The sequence below is a fragment of the Limulus polyphemus genome, unplaced genomic scaffold (genome assembly GCF_000517525.1).
Source record: "Limulus polyphemus unplaced genomic scaffold, Limulus_polyphemus-2.1.2 Scaffold354, whole genome shotgun sequence".
Classification (NCBI taxonomy): Eukaryota; Metazoa; Arthropoda; class Merostomata; order Xiphosura; family Limulidae; genus Limulus; species Limulus polyphemus.
The window spans coordinates 158,775-172,606 of NW_013665964.1; the positions used below are offsets into that span (position 1 = coordinate 158,775).

Here is a 13,832-nt window from a genome sequence, read left to right on the forward strand (position 1 = left end):
TATATATATATATATATATCCATGTTTTAAATTTACTCAATTTTTAACAACCAGCTTGAAATTTTACATGTAGGCTTTTGATCCACAAAATGAAGAACTTTAAAACTGCCCTAATAAAGGAAAATTAAAGGTTTACATTTTTGTTCTCAGGTGATACAGAGTTGATTTATTTCCAATTTGGTACTAACATGTATTAAATGGATCACTCAAAATAAGTATCTATATTTTGATTTTTAAAACTTTCATACAAGAATCTCAAATGAGAATTCAAGGGTTTTGGGGGCTCTTAGCATTTGTTACTCAAATTTACATCAAAGTTGGGAATATGTAAATGATCATTCAAAACCAAGATGTACAAAATTTTTTGCACAGTATAGTTGTTTCTCAGAGATAGCTTTTAATAATTTTATTTTTAGAACTTTTACACAATAACTCCATTCTTTGCTTTGTGTAAACTTAAAGCTCATCATTGCAATCTTAGGTGATGAAACACAAAAGATAAAAAAAACATAATCAAAACAATTTCATAAAGTGGACTTTTCGAAAGCACAAATTAGAAGGTTTTGTATCTTTGTATTAAATTGATTTATTAAACCTACATGTTTTACTAATATCGTAAGTGATGAAATTATTAAGTAAAAAAAAAAAATTGTGGCATAATATTGTGTTTCTAAAGATGACATATTAGAAGTTGAAGACTTAATTTAATTTTTCAAACTTGAATTTTGGCTTTCAATCTGTAATATGTATCTTGAATATTTTATTTGTATTCAATGACAATATTGTTGTACAATAATAACTGAGATAAGTCTGATTTGTTTTAGTTGATCTGTCTTAAAAATTTTGCAAGTTTACTTAAAAACACATACTCATCTATCCCACTACAGTCATTACAGCATATTTTATAATTGGTTTTCTTTTCTAAGTTGAGTTACTTGAGCTAATTAAATTAATCTTAATTCTTAAATGGTCTGGATTTTATTTTTCTAGATATAGTGACAACATACTATACTTAATAGTAATCCACTTCATGTGCACTTTCAAACACAAAAACTTTATGTAGTTTGTATTTATACAACTTGGCTAACTCGTAGTTTATTCTATAACTATAATTTTTTCCACATAATTGAACTGTTAAATATGTTTTCCCCCTATACAAAATTTTAAGTATAGTCACTAGGCTCCCCCCTTTTAACCATAAAGATAACATTTTAAAGTAGGTAAAATTAATTTTGATTTATAACCTGTGTACAGCCAAAGCTACGGTTTTATTTTTCACATATTTGCTTTGTATGTTTTCAATCCAACAAAAAAGTTGTAAAACAATTTTTTCATGAAAGAGCTGTATAACCTAACTTTGATCTTAATTTAATCATTAAATGACACCCAATGTGAAAGAAGTTTAAAACATCCATTGACCAATAGGATTTCCTTGAATTAAAAGTTATTCTATTGTCACACTAAGTTTGTGATGTAAAATATGCACTAAATTCTCAAACTTACATTCACAGCAGAGCAAATGTCTAGAAAGATGTGTTAGTCTTAGCAAAAGGGACTAGACAGTACTGTTTAACTGAGTGTGACACATTGTATTCCACTTTTATGTTATTAATACGTGTGGTAATTTTTACACAATAATTTATTATTACGTAAACACAAAAAGAACAATATCTTAATTACTGATGAAAACATAATATTAATTAATTTGATCTAGAGATAAAATCATAGCTGAGCTTATGTCTATATATTCTATTCAAGTGAAAATGAATGTTACTTTAATCTTATTACAAAAATGTGTTTGTGTGTGTGTTGGCATCCCTCATCCAGAGTTGGCTGACATCATAATACTTTGTACAATAACTAGAAATTGTCTGATGGTGTACATAAGCTACCTTGTTTTAAGATTTTTGCCTAAGAAAGAGGATGAAAAAAAAAACACACATGCTGAAATGGAACATTTCCACTTTTTTTAAATATACTTTTGGCTTTGAATTTAAAGGTACAAGTACTTAATGAGTTAAATGGCTCAATTGTTACCTTCTACAAAGCAGGGTATCCAATTAGCATCTAATGAGGCATTAGGGATTTAATTACAAAATAAAAAGAGGGAAAGTATCTAACAACATCCTTCATACAATTTGTGCTTTTACAGGGATGGCAGCAGAGAAAAGTTTGATTGACTAAAAACACACAGGGAGGAGATATAGGTGAGATGAGCTTTTACACTCTGAAATGCAATCAGAGACGTCATACGTAGCCTTTTGCTCAGAAAACTGTGTTGTTAAAAGATCATATACATCAACTAAGTTAATCATGAAACAATACTTTGCCTCATGAGATGTAATAAACAGAATTGAGACTCAAAATCTCATGCTTCAAGTACTCTTTATTCTAAATCCAAATGAAAAAAAAAAATCATCAAATTCTTGTAATAATTTTATATTGTTATTCTACAAGTCAAGTCACTTTCATATTTCCATGAAGAAAGTTGATATCTTACAGGTAAAGATTAGCTAACTGTGAACATGCCATGTTGGTCTGAAATTCATTTTTGCAAAAAATTTTCAATGTAATTCTAAATAAACTGCAAAAAACTCAAATACTTGTTCAAATTCCATGAGAAAAATTGTAATAGTTTATATATAAATTCATGAATAAACATCCGATGTCAAAGAATCAAATTTTCACAGATTTCAACCAGTCCATCAAGTTTGAAAACTCTTTTTGCTGGATGGATGACTTTGTTAATGTTAACTTTAGACTGTTTAGTTTTAAGACTTACATCTAAGTAATGTTTTTATAGCCTAAGTCACTCACAGACAAAATATAGTGAGTATAAATCTACAGGGTTTGATTACTTTTGTGACTGTGTACAGGAATGAAATTGAATGGATCACTCCTAAATTGGCATGTAAATTGTGCATAAAACACAAAAATCTTGCATGTTCAACAAAAACACATCTGCCATGATGTGATGCATACTTCACTTCAGAAAACTGCCGATCAACTATATCATTAATATATACATGCTGGTCTATGATATTTCAGTTCTTTAAAGTTGCATGTCAGTAAATATTTCAAAGTAAGCATATGTTTGTAGTAGCCATCTGTCAAATAGTTTTGGTACTGAAATTAAGAAGTGGGATTTTCTATTTTACCAATTACATTTTTTTGAATTGATGGAAATCTGTCCTGAGACAGAACTTTGTCTTCCCTGTTCCTTAATGGGTATCCTCACCTAGTATTAAGTAAACATTCAAAAACAATGGTTTTATAAAATAATTGTAAACATTAAAAAAAAAGCATAATAGCCTTGTTTTCAGGCTCGTTGATTCTATATTTACCATACACTCCCTTTAGACAATGTTTGCAAGCATAATACTGTGCTTTGTGAAGTTAAATAATATATATATTCTAGAGGCAATGGAAATAAGTTTGCATTTTTGGACAGAGAACCACTGCTGATTTTTTTTTTTAATATTCACATGGGTTTCTTGTTTACCACTCATGATGTTACCAAAGTAAAAAAAGATGTATATATTTTCAAAGCTAATCAAGGCCTGTCTTTGCTTGTCATCCCTAATTTTAAACTGATAGACTAAAGAGACAGGTAGTCAGTAGCACCCACTGACATCTATTGTTTTACCAAACAGTGGGATATGACCATTACATTTCTGTTGCACTCAGAGCCTCAAAGTACAAAGCAAGATTTTTTATAACTTAATTCTGCTTATGACATATAATTCAAAGTAATCAGTAGAGAACTTGAATTTTTTTCAAAGATAAATACTATTACCCACAATTATTGATAGATGAATTAATTTACACTCAGAATACAAGTATCAATATACATACATACATATATAAAACTACGGCATGAACAAAATTACAAGCATCTAGCAGTGAATTGTCACTGACCAATGAAAATGCATCACAGTAATGAAATGGTTTTCAGAGATGGGAGTGGATTACAGAAAAATAAAAGGATAAGGTACAGCTAAGCCGCAAGGCAGTGCAACACACTGCAAAGGGGGTGGGAGTGAGGGGGGAGCAACCTCCCTTCAAAGGGGTTTGGGAGACCTCTCCCTTGAAAACTTATGCAAAATGGAGGTCTCCTCTGGACAAATTGATGCTTCACTGCAGTAATGTATTTAATAAAACATTTGTGAAATTTGCTGGTGCTGGAGTCTCCTCTGGACAAATTGATGCTTCACTGCAGTAATGTATTTAATAAAACATTTGTGAAAGTTGCTGGTGCTGGAGTCTCCTCTGGACAAATTGATGCTTCACTGCAGTAATGTATTTAATAAAACATTTGCGAAATTTGCTGATGCTGGAGTCTCCTCTGGACAAATTGATGTTTCACTGCAGTAATGTATTTAATAAAACATTTGTGAAATTTGCTGGTGCATATGCAGCATCTGTATAAATTGCAATTAGAGTCTATTTAGCACGGCTTGGCTCCATTTTTCACCCACCCCAAACTTCACTGGAGAATACAGAAATCATCCTATTATTACCCACAAATCCAGGAAATTCCCTGAGCTAAATCAGGACAGAAATCATTTTTAACCAAACAAAGTCATCTAGACCAATGTTTACATGACAATTTGAAAGAATGGAAAATTTTTTCCACAGTTATGTCAAGTGAGCAAAATAAAAAATAATGGACCATGTTTGAACACAATCTTCTGTTTAAATGGCTGGTGCATGAGATGAAATAATGTGGTATATGATGGTAAAATGTTCTTTAACATCAAATTTCAATATTATTAGCAATGGATGGTTATTAAACAGTCAATACTGAATGGATCATTTTTTGAAAATACTCTTCTCATTTTTTTACTTGTCCTGGCTCAGCACATGTTTTTAACTGCCACTGGCAACAACTTATGAAACTTCCTACTAGACAAAAGGCTGCTCTTGGTGCATGTTCATCCAATCACAACACATATTCAAAATTTTCACAAAGTGGATTGTTTACAGCCAGATGAAGTACATGTGGGTAATGAAAACAAACAGTAAATGAATGGGGAATGGGGTCTGAACATCTCGACATTAATACTTGCATTAATTCTGAGCTTTGGAAATTTTAAAAGACCTCCTTGTGAAATGTTTTTCAAAAGAAACAATTAAAAATGCTTATCCTTGTTTTAGGTTTCACTTTTTTATGTCTTTCTATTTTCTTAAAGCTTTCCAGTAGTTTTTATTTTATAACACTAACTTTCTGTTTTGATTCAAAAAACACCACAGTTTCATTCGGTTTATGATCACTGATGTACAACATAAATAAATTTTATTATACCAAGATTATAACCAAGCACATTTTTTCAATTTCTAATAAAAAGTTTAATATACTTATTAAGTTTTAAGCCTGTTTTATATTAACATTTCTCTTAGTTGATTTGCTTTGTCCATTACATTATTCACTTTGGCCATCCTTTATGTAAACATGACCAGATAAAATGTGGCCTTATTGGTGACCTTGATAAGTTGGAGTGAAAAGTAATACACATAAGCCTAACAACTCTTAACCCAATCTTGTTAAGCAAAAAGACATTTTTCTTATCATACTAAAATATCATAATTCAAATGATGTATAAAATGATAAAGGAAAACTTTAGAAACAAAAAAAGATCAGGATTGTAACAGTGGTGGAAGTTATTCACAAACATCTTTTTTTCTAGCAACATATCACCAAGCAAAGCTTTTATCATATGTTTCTATCTTTAAACAAGTCTCCACTGAACTTGAACCACATTGGTTTATACAGATGAGAGAAATGGAAACAGTTTGTCATTACTTTTTAAATCACTAGCCTAAACTTATATACATGCAATTTACAACTACCAATTTACAAATAACAACCATGAATGAGAAACTTGGTTAAAACTGGTAAAATAACACTTGTATTAAAAGCTGACCGACATATAATCCTCAGAAAATATTTAGAAAATTTACAAACACCAATGTTTTTTCATTCTGAAGTAAACAGAAAATAAAAATTTTCAATTTTTAAAATATTTTTATGTATAAAATTAAATAAATAAAACTCTTTCAATGAATAATTTTCAACAGTGACGAGCTTAAAAGACAATGTGTGGAAGAACTAACTAAGTTTATTTTCTATAAATCTTTTAATTCAAAGGTGCAATTGTCTCCTCAACCAATGTCAACCCCACCAGTTGCCAGAAGGTTAATACTAGTGCTGTAGTTATACTGAGTATGTTGGAAATATCATTATACAGTCATTCCTCAAGCTTGGTCTTGTAGCAGCAGCTTTATGATATAAACGTTCATGTTTATAGGTAAATGCGAAAAGAAAACTGTGTGTGTGAAAATTGAAGTTTTGTTTTCAAATTTGTCTAAAAAACAATCATTGCTAAGAAACTGATTAGTATTAATATAATTCCTTATAAAAATTTGTTTACGTCATGGCACATGTAGTATTCTCTCACTATTGTAACAGTCTATGAGAGAAGGAAAAATGCTGAACTGCAAATGTGGAGCTACTTCAGATTTTTTTTTCCCTAATGAATGAAGGAATCCTGTGAAGAAACATTACAAACTTGATGTTTAAAACATTACCATAACAACCACTAATGATTAGTGAAAGCTGTGCTTTTTCGACTTTAAATTAATGTTATGTATTCCTACAACAGAGAAATGTTTTTATTTTGCACTTTAAATTTTGTTCAAAATATATTTTTTCTGTGGTAATAAGTGAGAACTTTGCTTTGATCATATAATAAGTATAGATAAAAGTTGATTCTGTATTGTATTTATGCAGATGACTTTGAATAATATCAGAGAGTTCATATAAGTTTGTATGGTTTCATTTTCTTTAGTTTCAGACCTGGAGATGTATTGAAGTTCAAAAGAATACCTATGCTATTAAAAGAAATTACTGATAAACTTCTAATGCAACCTTAAATATAAACTGTGATGCATCAATCTGAAACCCAGTTCAGCAGTGTTTTTGTGCAATAAAAATAATTCCCAAATTGTGTACGCAAGCATAAACAAGTACAGTTAGCACAGTCTTTTATATTTGCAATGACAACAAATAAGCAGACTTTTGCTTTTCTTTAGAATAAAAACAAAAAGAATAATGCATGATTACCTAAGTCATAACATATAACAACTCCAGAATTAGATGATTACTGTCAGTCTTGTTGTAATGTTAGCTCTTCAATATCAGTTTGTCTAGTTGCAATAAATAAACAAAATATAGATTTCTAAAAGCACCGATTTCTTAGATATATTCTAATGAACAGCTTAAACAGCAATTTTAAACATGAAAAAGTATAACTGATAGCATTATTTTTCATTGAAATTCTAACTTATTGTAATAAATATGATACTTGCAATAAGTATATGATAATAATATTGCAACAGTTTTCATTATCATCGATGATTGTATTTGCTTTGCCATTCTGTACTTTAGATATAAACCCAAAGTAAAATACTGCAATGTATACATAATACATTTGAAAGCATATAGCCACCCACATGCTAATCATGTTCAGGATACAGAGCCCATGATTAATATCAGGTTGGACATCCTTTAGCTTGTATGATTGCCTGTACCCCTCAGCTAATACTTGGGTCAAGTTCCTGGTATGTGTACCATTTACAGAATAGCTCGTCATTCTTCCTCCAGTGCACAAAGTTCTGTGTATCAGGTCCAGAGTTGATGCTCTAGGACATCTCAAGTGGCCTAAAAAGATTCAAATTGGGACTCAAGGCCAGCCATGGCAGAACAACCACATCATTATCCAGAAACTTTCTGTAATAATGCAGAAATGTGTCAAGCAGCCATACCTTGTTGGAAGAAGAAAGTATATTTTTGTAAAACTGTCAAAGTGCTGGAAAATGATCCATTGTCCAAGTACAGCATTTTATAGGAGTTACAGGTGCTTCTTGGCAGTAAAATGACCCTTGACAACAACCACTGGACTGAGTTCATACCTGCAGAAACACACCCACATTATGCCAGAGCCACCAAATCCCTTTACAATTGATGATACAAGATAAATATTGTAGCATTCATGATTCATAGCTCCTTTTTTCATAATTGTTTTCTATATGTCCAGACCCCATGTTTGGCATTCAATGCACCACCAAAGGAACTATATTATTTGATCATGTGATAAAAGGCTTATGGAATGCAGCACAACCACAGAAATACAGTTTGAGTAGCCCATGCACAGTGTTTTCATGCTGACTACAGTCCCAGTTGATTCTCCTTGACCACTCTGGTAAGCATTCTTTTGAATCTTGGCATCACTTTGTTAGGTCAGCCCTTGCAGTTAAGGTTGCATACATAAACCTGAGCTTTCCATCACATGATCACATCCTGCACAGTAGCTGTGGGAATATCCAAGATCAATGCATGTCTGATAAACTTTCCTGACAAATTTATCCAATTCCTGTTCCTCTTATCCAAGCTATCATTGTTTCAATACCATACTACAGACCATTTCCAAGACGGACAAATGCAAAGGCTCTTTATAACTATCAGATGAGATACCACATATTTGTTGAGCACATTAAAGTAATTGCTTCACTATCTTGCATTTGCAGAGATGGCTATACACTTTTCGTGTACATTTACTTACAAACATATTGAAACAGCTTGCACACATGCAAGTTAACTTTCTGAATAATAATAGGAAAAAAAAAGTTTATTTCACTGTATTTTGATCTTGTTAAAGTGTTTTGTTAGCATATCAGTGTCTTTTGTATGAATAAGAATTATGTACTGTAAGATGTTAATTTATCAAGAATACCAATTTTCTGATTTTTAAAAAACTTTGCTTGTTTACACAATGGTTAAGGTACAGAGTAAATGCAAACTAGAAAGTCTGGAGAGATAGCTTTATTTTTCAAAATAAGCAAATACCAGCTATTTGTAAGATTAATGATAAAAAATCTGAAGGCTGGGACAAGTCTAAAAGAAATTTAGAACATCTGATATAACTGAGGCATTTTCAACCTTTTAGTTGGATGGAAATTGAGAACTAAACCAAAAGATTAACAGCCAAAAATCTGTAACCACTATTTTCTGTATGCAGATATAATGATAAGCAAACCATTCTTGTATGGCATTACATACAAACAGTTGAGAGGCTTATCTTAGCTTGTACACAATATAAAAAATTATACGACCTTTCTCTGCGTCAAATTATTTTACACTATAAAAAATGTTAGACCAGACCATAGGGATCACACAAATTTACAAATAAGGATAAAAAAAGTTTAGAAAAGTTAAATGTTATGTAGCTTATTTTCTTTCAATATTAAATACTGAGTATATTTATGTAACAACTAAAGGACACTTGAACATATACATTAAGACTTAATCATGTCACTTAGTATAGACTGAAAACAGTAACAACACTTTTGAAAATTTAAGTAAATTCATCAACTTTGAATAAAATTGCTGAGGTTTTATATAAATTAATACATTTTAATACAAATGGAATTTGTGAAGAACTTACCATATATATATATACATGTAGCCCCATGCAGCAACATGTGCAAACATTCCTATATACGATGCCTCCTTTTCAACAGTCTCAGTAGCAATTCAAGTAAGAACTGCTGTATTTCCCCATAAACGTCGGCAATGCCTTGGCTAACAAATGTTTTAAATTTAACATTTGTTCCTTGTACCACTATATTTTACTAGTTTTTTCACTTAAGAAATGAATTTCAACAATTTGGAAAATGACACTAACACTCAACTAAGTGATAGAGGCAACCAACTGTTAGTGCTTTATACAAGTTGTGTTCATGGTTCTCTTAAAAAAAAACCTAGAAAAGTATAACAATCTTAAGATCTGGAGGACTGAGCCTATAACATGGCAGTTTCACATTAATCATACAACCAAACCATTTTTTTAAAATTTAATCTTTGATAACAAGTTTTAAAGTTTTGTTCAAAGTTATTACTTTACTTATACCAAGATGGCTCTGAACATTTTGATATCTAGACAGATTGATAGTAATTTTGTACTTTACAGCATGATAATGCCATAAAAACTGAGGACTTGTACAACCTCACACCACTATACCTGCTAAATAAACCAAAAAAATTGTGATTTTTGAAAAAAGGTTTATTGTTCAAAACATGAAATTAAAATGAATTTTAGAAAAAAAGATGGTTTTATTTGTTCTGTTTTCTCAGGCCTTTCTCCAAACTCAAGCACAATTCATTACACTTGCACAATTCACAACATTAGCTGAAGAAATATGCATGGACTCGTAATTAATTGAATTTAAGTAAACCAGCTGGTTAAATGTTTAGAATTACAAATAAAATTATCATTTTTTATTAATCATATTTTTAAGTACTACATATCTAGAAATTTTCTAATAATTTCTTAATTAAAGCAGCAGAATTTCATTAGCCGCAGACTAGAAGTCTTCCAAGATATTTCTATAACATACGCATTTACTGCTATTGAGGTAACTCACAAGTTCAATATAAAGATTTTAAAAATATTAAGTGAAAGTTCACCTTTATATCAGCATCGGATACACCAAAATCTAAATTGGAAACCAGCAACTTTGCAGCCCCAGTAGTAAGTTCTCTTGCTCCTCCTCCTTCAGCCCCACCATCAAACATGTCATGCTGCCATTTATCTGGAAGCTGTTTAGGCTGAAATAAAAATATAGGTAAGCCTAGTTGTTTGGTATTTGAGGAAAATGTAAGCAGTAAATTGAATGAGGATTGGCTTTAAGTTTTTTTTAATAGTTTAGTTTAGTGGATGGGACAGCATAAAAGGACCAACAGCTCCCTTGTCCTCTTAACAAGCTCATAATTAATGTGATCAGTTTGTTTGATCATATGAAAGATTTTTTTAAATATTCTAGGCCTAGATATTACCATCACCACATGCAGTCTTGTTGACAATGTGTACTATGGGGTGAAAAATTTTGGAGAAGGAAACTGATAAAAATTAACCTGTGTTCACTACTATTACAAGTTACTGTACTTTAATAAATCATATGATACAGCATTATTATGAAACAATCATATGAATGTAATTTTTCCCCGTTTGTTTCTTTTCTCTTGAATTAGTGTTATTATTAGGAAAAAATTAAAAACCTTCACATCTAAGCTACTTATTATCATTATTATTATGTTTGGCTTTAATTTTGTTTTATTTAAGTGTTGAATTTGTAATTTTCATACATTTTTTAAAGTTAAATTGGAACCTGAAACTAGAGGGCATAGGATGTCAATTGCCATGGAGTAATTGGTGTTGGCTCTGACCACATGGCCAGTTGTAATGATTATAAATTTATTTTAAGACTAAGTGGCAAATCATAGGCAATAAGTGATCTCTGACATGATATAACTTGCTTTATATTTGTCTAATTCACTATACACAATTTCTTTGTATTTCAGTTAATTACAATAAGTTAAGTGGACCTGTAGTAAAGACAATAGTGTTAGTAGTAATCTAGGATTTGCATAGTCAACTTCAAAATAAAACTTTAAAGCACACTTTTCAGTGCAAAAACATGTCCATGCCCTTCAAATCTAGTACTAGTATTTATATACAAGTTACCATAAAAAAAAACAAAGCATATTTCGTTTGAATACTTGTGAAACAACCAAAAAGTAACATGGTTCTGAAAGTGGAATACAACTTACATTTATAAGTAATGTTGTAACTTGTAAGTTGTAGGATTATGTAACTTGTAAGTGCCACTATTAATATTACTGACAAAGATACGGTTTAGTATTACTGTTAGTACTCTATGGTGAGTGGAAAGCAAGTCTAACTATACTAACACTAGCCTCCGAGTGTACGTAACACTACATTTATAATCATATCACTCTAAGTCTAACATTTTGAGTAACATTACTAAGTGCATTAGTTTAGTTATAATTTATAACATATAAGTTATAGTAATTACACTCCAATCATATTAAGTTTTTAATACATCTAATATTTCAGGATTTAAGTTATGAATTAACAAGTGAATGCACTTTGAATTTTAAAATACACATTCCAAAGAAAATAATCACCCTGGAATATGGTAAAGGTCTAGACCAGCCCTGCGATTGACGATTACGAATGGCACCTCCACTGCTACCGCCAGCCCAACGTCCTCCACCACCGCTATTAGGCCTAGCTCCACGGCCTCGTCCTCCTCTTCCCCCGCCTCTACCACGAATACGAAACTTACTTCTGTCTTGTTTGATAATATCATCCAACGACATGTCGATTTTATCTGCCATTCTGTTAATATTTGCTTATTAGTTCAATACGTAAAATGTAAAAATAAATAAATAAATCAGGTTCCAGATATTGACGCTAACAACAGTATTGTTGCACAACAGGACTAAAAATAAAACTAAGAATAACAACTATACTTGGACCACATACTCTCGAAAGTAAGGATAATCACAACACAAGAGGCACCTATAAGGTTAGAAATGACAGTCAAAAAATTAAAAGTTTCAAACTTATATCCGTAAGTAATAAATTATTTTAAATACCAAATTATAAGAATAAAATAATGAAAATAGATGTTCCTTAATGAACAGTAAATGCTAATGGTATTTACTTTGACGTATATCAGTGTTATAAAAAATCCCTTAGGAGAAAGAGATGATATTTCTTTAAAGCCACCCCCCCCCTTTTTTCCCCACATACACGTTCCCCAATAGCTCAGTGGTAAGTCTGAAGGCTAATAACGCTAAAAACGGAGTTTCTATATCCTTGGTGGGCACAACACGGATTGTCCATTGTGTAGCTTTGTGCTTAACAACAAAACAAATAAATACTTACGGGTACCCAAAGTCAGATTTCTAGTTTTACAAATTGGAAGATGCATAATGCATGAAAAGTACTTGGTATGATGTTACTTCACAAAATCTCAATTGCTCTCGTACCAAACCTATCACTATGGAATTTATGTATAAAGAGGCATAATCAACAGGTTGAGAAAATAACGATTAATGCGTTTAAATTTATCATAATTCTCATTGCTATGTAATGTTGTAGGATGCAGATATATAACCATATTTCATTCTCCTATAATACATATTATTTATATATAATTCGTGATTTTTTCTAGCGTTCTAATTTGGAACATAGTAGACTTGGTCGAAGTTATATGATAATTTATTGTTTTGGCTTTGTTTCGGTGCAAAGCTACACTATGTGCTATCTTTGCTCTGTCCACTGCGGGGAATTGAACACTGGATTTCAACGCTGTACGTCCGTAAACGTACCGCTAACCTACCGGAGGACGCACTAATTTAACTTTAGATGTTACCATTTGAAGCGAGATTTGAAGAAGAAGGTTATCCACAACTGTATGGTCTCCTGCATTGCCTTGTGTACTAGAGTTACTTTAAGCCTGCTACCTAAGGCAAAGATGCCTCCAAACAATTGTGATCCTATTTTCTGATTGGTCATTTTCATATAGAATAGGGATCATGAAAGCAGTTTGGATTTTCAGACAGATTCATTTCTGATATTGAAGGAATCAAGACTTACTGTCTAGATATCGTTATTGTTTTAGTCTTTGGCACGTTTAGTAGCCCTCAATTAGAGCAATGATTTAATATTCAGTTTAAAAACAATTTATTTTCTTCTATTTCATTCAATTTCCACCTTGTTTTCTCAGTTTTAATCGCCTTTGCATTACGATAAAAATGTGTTTCCGCTAGACAATCAGTCTTTCTCCACTTTACCTTTTGCATGGAAAATAAAGTCTCTATTTTTGACTGACTTAAAATCCACACCGTCTTAATCCTTTCTTTTCATCTGCAACAAATACTAGGTCTATGAACCTTTCTTTTT

At 31.3% G+C, this 13,832-nt stretch overlaps 1 protein-coding gene across 1 annotated transcript in view; it reads right to left on the bottom strand.

Moving 5' to 3' along the window:
* LOC106457640 (THO complex subunit 4-like) overlaps window positions 1–12,419 on the bottom strand; it is a 25,051-nt gene extending 12,632 nt beyond the window's left edge. The window contains exons 1-2 of the mRNA XM_013917074.2: window positions 12,047–12,419; window positions 10,526–10,666 (exon numbers count right to left, since the gene is read on the bottom strand). Of these exons, the coding sequence (XP_013772528.1) occupies window positions 10,526–10,666; window positions 12,047–12,259 (354 nt within the window). The 5' untranslated portion in view covers window positions 12,260–12,419. The remainder of the gene's footprint in view (window positions 1–10,525; window positions 10,667–12,046) is intronic.
* Between the last annotated feature and the right edge of the window lie 1,413 nt (window positions 12,420–13,832).